The sequence below is a fragment of the Poecilia latipinna genome, unplaced genomic scaffold (assembly GCF_001443285.1).
Source record: "Poecilia latipinna isolate Pla-1442-1.1 unplaced genomic scaffold, P_latipinna-1.0 Scaffold204, whole genome shotgun sequence".
Lineage (NCBI taxonomy): Eukaryota > Metazoa > Chordata > Actinopteri > Cyprinodontiformes > Poeciliidae > Poecilia > Poecilia latipinna.
The window spans coordinates 55,685-67,758 of record NW_015112820.1 but is presented as its reverse complement, the minus strand read 5'-3'; the positions used below and the strand labels follow the sequence as shown (position 1 = coordinate 67,758).

Sequence of the window (12,074 nt, the reverse complement as noted above, 5' to 3'; positions counted from 1 at the left end):
CATTTTCAGAATTTATTCTAACATTTAAAAGTATAAAATCACATTGACAACACAGACACTTCAAACACACTAAAACAGACATTCATTTACCTGAGACAAATGGAAAAACAGAAGAAAGAAAGAAAGAAAAGCAAAGACAAGTAAAAACATATTTGGAGAATTGCAAGAGCAAAATCTGGTTTGTTCCTCACATGCACAAATTTTTATAGTAGAGGTGTATTTTTGTCTTTTAATTTATTCAAATAAGGTGTATCTTTGCTTATCCAACCAGGAGCTGTCTCTGACCCTCTCTAAAGTTAGAAACTCCCTGCAATTTGTTTCCAAGATCAAAGGCCATTTGTCCCCTTTGTCTAAATAAAGTGGAAGCAGAGCTTCTCCTCTACTGGCCTGAACTCCTGCTGTTTTACGGCTTTTCACAGATCAGTGTGAAAGCTGGAACTTCTCCTGATTGTTTCCCACACAGACAAAGGGCAGTTCAAAAGATCTTAGCAAACAATCTGCTGTAACTACAGGTAACATAAAGGTCAATAGGGTAGAACAAGCTATTAATCTGAAAACTATAATTAGGCTATTTTAATCAAGACATTTTAAGTTTTAAAACTAGCATATTTTAAATGTATTTTCTTAACAAAACCCACTTACAGAGAAGATCATAAATAATCTTATTTATGTGTACTTTACATTTAAATCATTAAGCTGGATAGTTATTTTTAATCTAAGTAAGCAATTTTAGAGCTACACAATATTTTGTTGTATTTGATCTACTATGTGAATTCTTAGGTGGGTCTCAATAACTTTAAAAAATCTTTGAAAAGTTTCTATTTTGGTCATTTGATTCAAAATTTAAAACTCTTGAGATTTACCACATACTTTTTGTATTAGTCTTATGTTAAATTGTTTTTCTGGAAAATAAATTATCTTTTTTTTTAAGTATTGTTCTTCTTAACCCATTGAACATTGAATTGAAAATTCATGTGCAGTTTTAGTGTACAAGAAATGTGAGTCTTTCTAAGCCATAACATTATTAAACTATTATATTTTTACTTTAAATTAAAAATGTAAATTTCAAAATACCTCATTGTTTTTGGTATTTTGTATAGACCAAGTTTTGTGATATGGATGGAGACCATGGAAGTCAGTGTTCAGCACTGTGTTAACAACATTACCCAAAATGGTCTCTGCTTTCAGTAAAAATGTAGACTGCTCTAAAACAGTGGAGCGACTTTAAAAGCTGGGTCTTTAATTTAAGGTGACTCATAGTTTATGCGGGAAGAACACATTCATTCACAGACACAGTTCTCCACCAAAGAATGGATTTTAGAAATCCCCAATTTTCGCCATTCCAACACAAAATATAAACTTTGGCTCCGTTTTCCGACGACCATTGAAGGCATCACATCTCGCGCTGTAGGTCTCTCTTTAGCTAAATTCGGACATATTTGTGATCGTTTACGTGGTAAAATTTCTATTTATTTGCTCTCCGTTAAGTTTTCATGTAAAATGTTTATGATTACTTAAAAGTATTTTTAAGTAAATGTCGAACACAACTTGGAAATAAACCAGTTTTTAGGAATGTTTACGAGCATTTCCGTGGTAAGTTCTGTTTAAAAATGTTAGCTAGCCAAAGCTATGAGCGTTTTAGGGTGTCTATCTAATGATATATATTTAACACACACACACACACACACACACACACACACACACACACACACACACGTGTGTGTGTGTGTGTATACACACATATATATATATATATATGTGTGTGTGTGTGTGTGTGTATATATATGTGTGTGTGTGTATATATATATATGTGTTGTAAAGTTATGATATTTAGGCTCTTCTCCATACAATATATTAAAATAGACATGTGAATGGCAGTAAACGTAATTTAGGGATAATTATAGAACTGGTAAATTCATTATTTTTGATTACACAACTTTGAACCAAATGATTATTTAGATTATAAAAATGTATAAAGTGATGTTAAATAATTATTTTCATAAGTACATACTCTAATACAATTTTTCTTTTAATATTTGAAGTTTCCAGGACAGTAAATAGATGTTTCAGTATTTAGCTATATTTAAAACACTGCAGGATGAAAACTAATGGTTGTTAAAAAATAATTATTTTAACTCAATTTAAAAGTCCTGTTTTGAGTATTAGCAGCTTCAATAAAATAATCGACATTCATTAATTCATTCCTCAAATGCCTGGTGTATCTAATTAAAATCATACCTAATTTTAGCTGCAACGTTCAAATGAATGATCTCAAATTAATTAAGCATCTGATGGGCAGCAGAAAAACAAGTAATACATATTTTTATGCAGTTAGATATACATTAAAGGTTAAATGTAAAATGGCCGACAAAACTAAAAAAAAAAGTTTGTTACTATGAGATTTGGCAGTAAATAAAAATAGCAACAGGCATCGCTTTATGACACAAAATGTCTTTCAAAGTAAACACGGTAGTTTAAATTGAAATAAAAAATGAAAAAAAGCCCTGACAACTGTATTATTTAATACTCTGTATAAGATTAACCTACCAGTGGTGAAACAATTCACACAGTTTATGTGTCAGTTTGATTTATTTTTCTTTATTTTTTTTTTCTTTTTAGTCATACCAGAAATGGAATAGTAAAGCCATTACTTATAGTTTGCATAACAGTTATTCTCTATGTCATGTCATGAATAAAATCAATGGTTAATAACTAAAAATTGCAGCGCTGGAGGACTAGAACTGAGAAATTAATTGTTTTTACATATTATATTAAAAGTATAAATAATACTAACTCAGTGTAGCCGCTTGTTTTTTTAGCTTGTGCTGCCACCTAGTGGGTGGTGGAAAAATATTTTTAGACCTCATCTCAAAGATCCTGGTTTTCTTAGAAAGTTATTTACTTTGGTATTGTTTCCCTGTTGAAGGTGAATTTCTACAGAGTTTTTACATTAAGTTTTGGGAAGCAGAATCAGCTGGATCAGATCTTTAACATATTTCCACACCTGAGTGAAATCTGCTCCTGCTGAGACTCAGCGAATCATCAGATACGGAGAATGAATGAAAGCAGCGGCGTTTGGTAGGTTTGATGTATCTGTTTAATACCTTTACTTGTAAAATTAATATTAAATTGTTTTGCTAACTTTACAGCGTCAGTTTTTGTGCCGTCAGATGCAAACAGTTTTTTGCGTTTTTAAAAATTATAAGCATACTTCAATTTTGTACTTCTATATTTTTAAATATGAAATGATTGATAATTTATCAGGTACTTAGTAATTTTTCCCAAATACTTTTTTACTCGTAAAATTATGTTGAAGTAGTGCTACTCTTAAGAACAATTTTTGTGCACTCTACCCACTTCTGGAATAACTGAGAAAAATCGATTGCTAAAAAAGTCAGTTGCAACTCTTAGTTGTCTGATGCATTTGAAGTGAAAGGCCTGTAAATAATTAGAAAGTTTTTTCAGAAAGTTGTTATAGACTGTGACTTGTGTTTGTGTGTTTCTGCTTTCAGTAACGCTTCTAATGAGGCTGATATGGATGAAGAGGCGATGCTTTCAGACCAGGAATCTGTCAGTTTGCTTCAGGATCTTCCTCCTTTCCAAAACAGATCATCTGCTGTTTCAGGTTCTCATGAGATTAAAAATAAACCAGAGCTGAATCAGCAGAAAAGAGGGAAACCGCACTCCTGCAAAGGTGAAAAGTCTGTGTCTTATTCACGATCAGGTGAGCTGGAAAAACATTAAAGCTTCATGTTTATCGGGATTAAATTGGGGATTTTTTATTTGTTGGGTTCTGTTTGCTCAAAGCAAAAGTTCCAACTGAAAAGAAGCTTCACAAGAGAAACGAGAAGGGAGAGAATCTTCTTCACAAAGCATGCCGGAGGAAAGATCTGCCTCAAGTCAGGATGCTCCTTCAGGCCGGAATCAGCGTCAACATGGAGGACTATGCAGGTTTGTTACGGCTGAAACATTTCCGTTTACTCCTCCATTAGTAAGCAGAAGCATTTTTTCATTGGCCTTCTGTCAGGATGGACGCCTCTGCATGAGGCCTGCGCTTCTGGAGACGAGTCTGTGGTGGAGGAGCTGCTGAGGGCCGGAGCTAACGTTAACGCTCGGAGCTGTGAGGGCGTCACGCCGCTGCATGACGCTGTTTACTGTGGACACCACCAGGTGAAGGAGAAAACTCTCAAAGAGTCTTTTGGCATCTAAAAAAAAAAAAGAAAAAACACATTATTTAGATACAGAAAACATGTATGATGTGGAAAAAAGCTGAGTTTATTCTCAGAATATGCACAGCAAAGTATAGTTTATTTGCTGATTGCTTTACTTTAAATTAAAAAGCAAAGCAGGTACCTCTCTTGTGAAAAGGAAAAGTAAAATATTCATTTTACTTACTCATTACTGCATGTTTTGTTTTCGATCCAATGTCAAGTCAATACAGGGCACGCACTGCAAAAACACAAAATCTTACAGAGTATTTTTAATCTAATTTCTAGTGCAAATGTCTTAGTACACTTTGAAATAAGACAAAACTAACTTATTCAAAGTCCTGCAAATATTATCTCAGTTTTTTATAATAAATGTCCACGTTGTCTGGAAGAGTTTCTTTCTACTCTAACAGAATGTTTGACATGTTTTTCTTTTTCTTGTGTGTAGGTTGTGAAACTCCTCCTTCAGAACGGATCAATCCCTGCCTACCAGAAAGTTGGTGGAAAAACTTTGCTGGACATGGCCGAGGACAGAAGTATGAAAGAGCTGCTCATGAGCTTCCAAACATCCTGTGAGGGCCAGAGGAAATCTGGCAAGGGGGCAACACGATGCGAAGAACCAGGTGAGCATCTAAATAAGAAAAAATGTATTTAGACATCTGATAAAGGCTTAAAACCCTGAATGATTTAGATTTATTTAAAGCTGTGAGTGTTTCAGACGCTCATCCAAGAGAGTCGGGTGATGCAGGCGGAGAATCTACTGATGTTCAGCTGAAACGGGTAAATAATGTGAGACTTTTTCACACTTTTTCCTTTGAGCTGTTTGTGCTTCTACTTTACGCTCATACTAATTTTTATCAACAAATTAATGAAATGCATTTCAGTGAAAATGCTTTTGCCCCTGAAAGATTCAGTCTGTCATTGAATCATTCACTGTGCTGCTCCAGCTGATGCGTCATCACTCCATATATGGTCGTGCACATCCTGTTTCATGAAGGCAGTCACCATAATATCTTTAGTTATCTTATCCGAAGCTGGAGATTTAACCACTTTTATTTAACATCGTTTTTGCTGTTAGAATCAGTATCACTGGCTGCGTTTTTATTACAAATGTGACCGAAACTTTGACAATATTCCACTAATGTTGGATAAACATAATTTCGCATGTGTTGTGTTTCTGTTAAATAAGAAATGCAAATAAAATCACATGTGAATCACTCTTATTCACGTGATAAATCATTAAAAACTCTCCATCGTCTTACAACCACTTCTTATCTTCTTCTTCATGGTTTGCACCAAAACTATTTCCACTATGAGACTTTATTATTGAATGTCAAATTGTGCTGTTATATGGTGAATGGAAACTTGGCTATTCTTGGATAAATGCTGCATCATTTTACTGAAACCTTCTGCTTTGATTTCATTCAGTTCAGAGCAGTTAAGAGCAGTTCAGAGGCGGTTTCAGCGCTTCTGGAGGATGCTAGCAGGAAACAAGCAGAAATGTCAACTTGGCCTCTGAAAGACCTAAAGGATGCTGGTGAGATCTGTTTCAGTTTTCATCAGCAGTTTTAGAAAAAATATATCACATTACCACCTTTAACATGCTCTCTAATATACCAGCAGTTATTCTCATTTTCAGGGAGATACAAAGAAGTTTTGTTGCAGACCCAAAACGTTCTGATGGACGTTCTCACCAAGCAGCGTTTGGAGAAGAATGATCTGACCCACAAATTCAGGTCAGTTCAGGAATATCATCGATTAAGCTAAAACATTTTCAGATTGGATGGGCAAATTCTGCAAAATTGGCTTTTTCTTTTAAATTACTCTTCTAATTTGATAAAAATACTAATTCTGCTTATCCATGTTTGGTTCTGGTTCTGGAGATGAAGAGCAGAACCAGAATGCCTGAGAGGTCTAGAAGGTTGATACAACAACAGCAGATCTTGAAGTCGTTCAGTGATTTATAAACAACAGTATTTTAGTATTTTAAAGTCTGTTCTCTGAGCTACAGGGAGCCCGTGAAGGACTTTAGAACTGGGGTAAAGTACTTTAACTTCCTGGTTTTAGTCAGAATTCCAGCAGCAGCAGCGTTCTGGATCTGATTGATTTCTTTAGTCAGACCTATGAAGATGCTGTTGCAGTAATCAATGCGACTAAAGATAAACGCATGGATGAGTTTCTCTAGATATTACTGAGACATTAGTCCTGTAATCCTGGGATAGAAGCCCAACTTTGTAACTGTCTTTATGTTACTCCGAAGGTTCAGGTCAGAGTCCATCACTACACCCAGATTTCAAAACTGATCACTACTTTCATTAGAGTTTGTATTGGTGCTTGAAATCCTTGAAAATGCTTGAATTTCATGGTTTGAAAAGTCTTTGATTTATGTATAAAGTCCTTGAAAGTGCTTGATATTCAAATTTTGCAGTTTGGTAATAAAATGAGTCCGATGCTTAAGTAAAAGCCTTATTTATAGTTGAAACCAGATATTTTAGTACACATAATAGAAAGACACATATATTTAGTTTTTTGTAGTTTCAACCAGCACTTCTTGGTAGCCTGTATGGAAAGCCAGTGGTGCCAAAATTTCTTGTTTTTTGCATTGTTACTAAAATTTGTAACTATTCTTCCATAAATGAATTATCTTTCTTTTTTAATATTTTTATTTGTGCAGTTATCTGTTTGCACATGTATTCTTCCTAATAACAGCATGATTATCTCTTTTTTTCCAGGGTTGTGTCTCACCATCTTAGCCATCGAGTCCTGAAAAGTCAGTTCTTGTCTCTGGCTTCAAATCAGAGACATTTGGTGCAACTCCTCCAGAAACAAATGCAACTGGAAGCAACTTTCACTACAGCAAAGTCTAAAATTTCAGCTCAGTCCTTGAATCGTCAAGTCAGCGTTGCTGCTCCCAGTCTCCCTGACCTGCAGAGTGAAGAAGCCGTTAGCTGGAAAAATGGTCCACAAACCAGAGCCGCTTTGCAATTTTTCTCCAAGATGAAAGGAAAGAATGCGCTGGTACAAAGAGGGGCTAACGATGATGGTGGAGGTCTGCGTCATCTCGTACAGAGCGGCGTGTTGCCCAAGGGCAGCGATTTACATCTGACATTAAAGGTGACATTCATCTCTTAAGATTTACCTATTAACTAGGGCTGAAGCGCTTAATTGTGATGAATCGAAGTAATTGACAATCAGTTTAGCAGTAACAATTTACATTACTTAGCTACAGATACTTGAGTAAATCTTTGGGAAAAAATTACTTTTTACTTAATTTTTACTTTTACTTGAGTAATTTTATTATGAAGTATTTTTACTTTTACTTGAGTAAAATTTCTGGAATCTCTACCTACTGAATGAAAAACAAACATGTTTTAACCTAAATTTCGCCAGACAGACACACCTGCAGTTTTTGTTAAAGTTTCATATGTTTTTTTATTAAAAGAACTGATTTGGGAAAATGTGTCTTTTGCCTCATTTTGCTATTTTATATTGTAATTATGTTATTTATATGAATTATTTTCAATTTATGTTTTGATTTTTTAAAATCAATATATGTATTTTTTCTTAAATTAAGCTTTTTTGCTTTATTAAATATGAAAAACTATTTAGGATTTAATATTTTTTAAATAAATGATTATTTGATCAGTTACTCTGGAAAAATAATTGCTAGTTGATTAATAAATGAGTTATGTCTTCATTTCTGTTGCAGGGTGAGCAGCATGTTGCGCAGGTTCTCTCTGGTGGCGTAATAATGAGCAAAGGGAAGTCGTATCGGGCTCCAGAGTTCTGGCTGGAGTCCATTCTGGGTAATAACATCCCTGTCAGCTCCATGTACGCTCTGAACAAGGTTAGTCTTCATCGTATCACTGAAATGCCACCTTCCGGTTTCAGAAAAATAGCCCTGATTCTTGGAACGTTTGAGTTTAAGTTTAAGTGAAGTTGTTTTTCTAATTAGACACCTTTTGTATTGATAAATATATGCTACATAAAATCACAGTAAAATCAATGGAAGCTTGTGGCCGAAACTTCACAAATTATCCAAAACAAATCAAGATGTATGAAAGCAAGAGATGCACAAAATATTGAACTGGAGTCTTCAGCACAGGTTGCTATTGCTGCAAACTGATTGGACACAATATTTGGTACAATATTTTTTAAGAAATCAATTGTTTATTGAGTTTGCATGGAAGCTACATACATTTACTGCTCCCATCTAATATATAATTTTTGGCACTGAGAGGCTGAAGCTCACAGGTTGGTGAACACATTGCTTAGTAGTGAAGAAAGGAACCTGGAGGTTAGTTGTAATTGACTCAAACATGAGATTTTCCCTCCTCCGTTTTGAAGGTGACTTTCAGAGACAAACCTTTGTCTTACTACGTGCTGAACTCAGAGGCCAAAAAAAATCTGTCCAACATCCGTCTTGAGGACGACAAAGATGATTCTACTGAGCCGGAGCCGAGTCCAGGTGAGTCAGTCGTGTCTAAACACAGAAACAACTTCCAGATGAAAGTCCCCTCTTTGCTGACCTCAAACTTTTATTCTGATTAACTGAAAACGCAGAAATAAACAAACAAGATCTCTTTTTGAAAGAGTTTTCTTAACGTGCTCTAAATTGCCAAACTATTAGTCCAGATAGAGATATGAAATAAACAGAAATACTTGAAGGACATGACTACATTTTAAAGTTTGAATGATGTTTGTAGCTTAAAGTACATGGAAGTAGATAGCTGTGAAAGAGTGCAGTTTTTAGCTGAGTTTTTCAGAAATTATTGGATGTTCCATTCACTTCAATGGAGCCCAAGATGATCGAAAAAGCTAAATATTTAATAACTCATAGAAAGATGTCATTACCAACAGACATAGCTGCAATGTCCTGCATAAACAGGATATGGTGGAAGTTGAAAGGTTGAAATAGCACAAAATACGAAGAAGTAATGTGGCGAAAAGTGTATGGAAACAAGTAGAGGACATAGCAATAAATAATTCACAATGAAGAAGCGACGATTTAAAATATAAAGAAACTAAAAGCTATACACAGTGTGTAAAAATAAAAAAGATGTCTAATTATGAAATGAATAAAAAAAAATACTCAACAGAACATCCTAATTCAATGTAATTTAAGTAAATTAACCCTTTAGTAGCCCCAAATAAGGTGCAGTAAGCTAATTGTATGCTAACGATCACCTGCCTTTCTTGTTCGGTACCTTTTGTACTTCGTTTACAGTTTTATGTTTAAATTCTCTGCAGAATCAGTGGACCCATATCAGCTCTTACGAAGAATTCGTGTCATCCATTTGGTGACCCCTGAGGAGATGATTCCAAACGCTGTGATGGATTTGTACTGGGAAAAGCTCATGAAGCAAGACCAAGTAGAGTTTGACAACTGGGAGCTGGAACTCTAGCATTGTCTTTATATTTAATTTATATTTATTTGTTTTTTATGAGCTTGACGTGGTAAGTTATTTTTTATGAACCTGTTAGGGTTCTGTTTTATTTTACACTGGTAGTGATCGTGTATTCAGTACATAGTAGAGTTTGTTCCTGCTAACTAAAGTCAACTTCAATTACTTTGTCATATCTTGGGGAAATGGTCAAAAATGACAAGCTATCAAATAAAAGTCCTAGTATAATTTGTATGTTATGGAAAGCTTATTTACGTTTGCTGATTTTTTAAAATCTTTTTATTTTTAATTTTTATTATGCACATAATTTGTGAGCCTTCAAACTGCTGTCACATTTTCATTAAATGGATGCTTTTATTTGTTCCCCATATGTAATTTTTCCTCTTGTAAAAACCTACAAACTGTCATTATAAAAGAAGAGACGTGTTTGATGCAGACTGTTGCATTCCTGTGATCTGTGTTTTGTGTTGTCATTGTTGTGTAGACATGCAGTAATACTGCAGCAGAAGAAATAAAACAAAAGGAATCTCAGTTTCCTCTTACTTCCCAGTATTTTCCCGGTCGGTATGAATAATTTTGGATTCTGTCCCTCCTGATTTAAACCCAGTAAAATGGAAGTTTTGTTCTACCCTGAATCTCTGAATTGGCAGTTTTAGCTTCAGTTGGTTCAAATTATATATAAAAAATATCTTGGGCGCCTTTTGCTGTCCAAATATTAATAGAAAAATATGTATTTTTAGCTGCAGATGCATCTTTTTCCACAAATTACCAAGTGTTCACTAAGGAATTCTGTGTTGTTGCATTTTAGGCAATCAAATGTTTTATTTTTTATTAAAAAAAAAAAATTAATTGTTTATGTGCATTTTCTCATGTATCTCTAATATTGCATGAAATAAGCCTAAGAATCTGCAGAATGTGTAAATTTTTAAATCTGATTAATCAATTAATTATCAGAATAATCAGTGGAATAACAATGAGCAGCAGCCCTCCTTAAAAACGTACAAACACTAGAAATGACTCATTACAACTCCATTATTCAGATTTCTGCTGCTCTTCTCTTCAAGAGGGGAGATATTGGGTCAGGCTTTCTACTTGAAGTTGCAGATCAGACCAGCAGGTGGCAGCATACACTCCTCCATAGCTATCCACAGAACTGTAAGCATTTCTGAGAGAGAAGATGCCCCTCCACACCTCCCTGCAGAAACAGGATGTGTCCAGACATGGGGGTTTATGCAGTCATGTGACCACACTCCACTCCTCCTCATGTCTTATGTAATCCCCATCTTAGCCATGTGCTACCCCCATAACCAATGACCTACATATGATAATCGCACCCACTTATCCACACAGTTGTGGACTTTTTCTGCTTCTCCTAGCAGCTAACTTGTTCACATCATAGGAAACTGTCAGTTATGTTTTATAGGTTGCTTTTAAATTGATGAGTTTTCTGATAAATTGCCGCACATGCATGCCTTTGTTCATGGAGAAAGGCAGCTGTCACACCACTTCCTCATTGGCAGTCTGGTGAAAAACTGCACTGTTGTTTGTTCCATCGGGGACGATTATTAACCTCTTTGTGTCAAGAGAAAACTTCAGAAGTTAGAAAAGCTTAAAAAGATTGTTGTTGTTTTAGTTACAGATGCAGATGGGAGTTTGGAAAGATTCATTACTTCACTGTGCACTGCATTCTTTCCAGCCTGTTTTGTGCTCGCCTCCTTCAACCAAACTGCTTATGTCACTGCTGCAACCCAGTCAGAGATGAGTATTGTCTGGGTGCTATATGGAAGCCCATTGCTACCAAGAACAATACATTAAAAATATGAAAACATTTCAGGGGAGAATCAACTTCATTAGTTTAGCACTTTTAAAATTAGTGTGAAATTTAGGCAAAACTAAAATTCAAGTGAGGAATAAAACTGCAATAAAGATCAGTTTTGAAAAGAACTTAGATAAAAACATAAAAAAAATTACTACATATCAGTTAAATAGCCATAAATCTAAACGGACATTTAAAAAAACATTTGTGACTTGGAGTAACCTGCAAGTGGAGTGGAAATATCTCACTTCTACCCTCAAATTTAAGGTTTTCCACTAAAATATTTCCATAGAATACCAGAACCAATACCACATCTAGTTCCCAACTGATTTTATGAAGAAAACACTGATTATCTTTAACAATACAACCTATTTGGTGAGAAGATCCTCCACTAATTACCTCAACAGGACCCAGTAAATGAATGGATGGTGCAAGTCATCCAACCTTGCTAATTTACAGATATTAGGAAACAATAGCAACAGGGGTCTCAAACTCCAGTCCTCGAGGGCCACTGTCCTGCAACTTTTAGATGTGCCTCTGCTGCATCACACCTGAATAAAATAATTAGGTCATTAGCAAGGATCTGGAGAACAGATCTACACAAGGAGGAGGTAATTAAGCTATTTCACTCAAGTGTTTTGTACC

At 35.0% G+C, this 12,074-nt stretch overlaps 1 protein-coding gene across 3 annotated transcripts; it reads left to right on the top strand.

Moving 5' to 3' along the window:
• Positions 1–931: 931 nt before the first annotated feature.
• LOC106946754 (putative ankyrin repeat domain-containing protein 31) lies at positions 932–10,144 on the top strand. Of its 3 annotated transcripts, none has more exons than XM_015031367.1 (14): positions 932–1,590; positions 2,062–2,063; positions 2,927–3,078; positions 3,513–3,724; positions 3,808–3,951; positions 4,028–4,170; positions 4,657–4,831; positions 4,927–4,988; positions 5,637–5,745; positions 5,848–5,944; positions 6,941–7,322; positions 7,918–8,055; positions 8,556–8,676; positions 9,459–10,144. In XM_015031367.1, exons 3-14 carry the CDS (start codon positions 3,056–3,058, stop codon positions 9,611–9,613), a joined length of 1,761 nt encoding a protein of 586 aa, XP_014886853.1. In that variant the 5' UTR covers positions 932–1,590; positions 2,062–2,063; positions 2,927–3,055; the 3' UTR covers positions 9,614–10,144. The 3 variants fall into 3 exon arrangements, with proteins under 3 accessions (XP_014886853.1, XP_014886851.1, XP_014886852.1); XM_015031365.1 differs by having other exon boundaries at positions 4,927–4,997; XM_015031366.1 differs by lacking the exons at positions 932–1,590; positions 2,062–2,063 and having other exon boundaries at positions 2,836–3,078; positions 4,927–4,997.
• The last annotated feature ends 1,930 nt before the right edge of the window (positions 10,145–12,074 follow it).

Bases quoted from the DNA above. Each gene is read 5' to 3' on its own strand.
- LOC106946754 (XM_015031365.1), top strand. From the start codon at position 3,056: ATGAATGAAAGCAGCGGCGTTTG. The intron at 3,725-3,807 runs GTGAGCTGGAAA...GTTTGCTCAAAG, and splicing joins TGTGTCTTATTCACGATCAG to CAAAAGTTCCAACTGAAAAG. The intron at 7,323-7,917 runs GTGACATTCATC...TTTCTGTTGCAG, and splicing joins ATTTACATCTGACATTAAAG to GGTGAGCAGCATGTTGCGCA.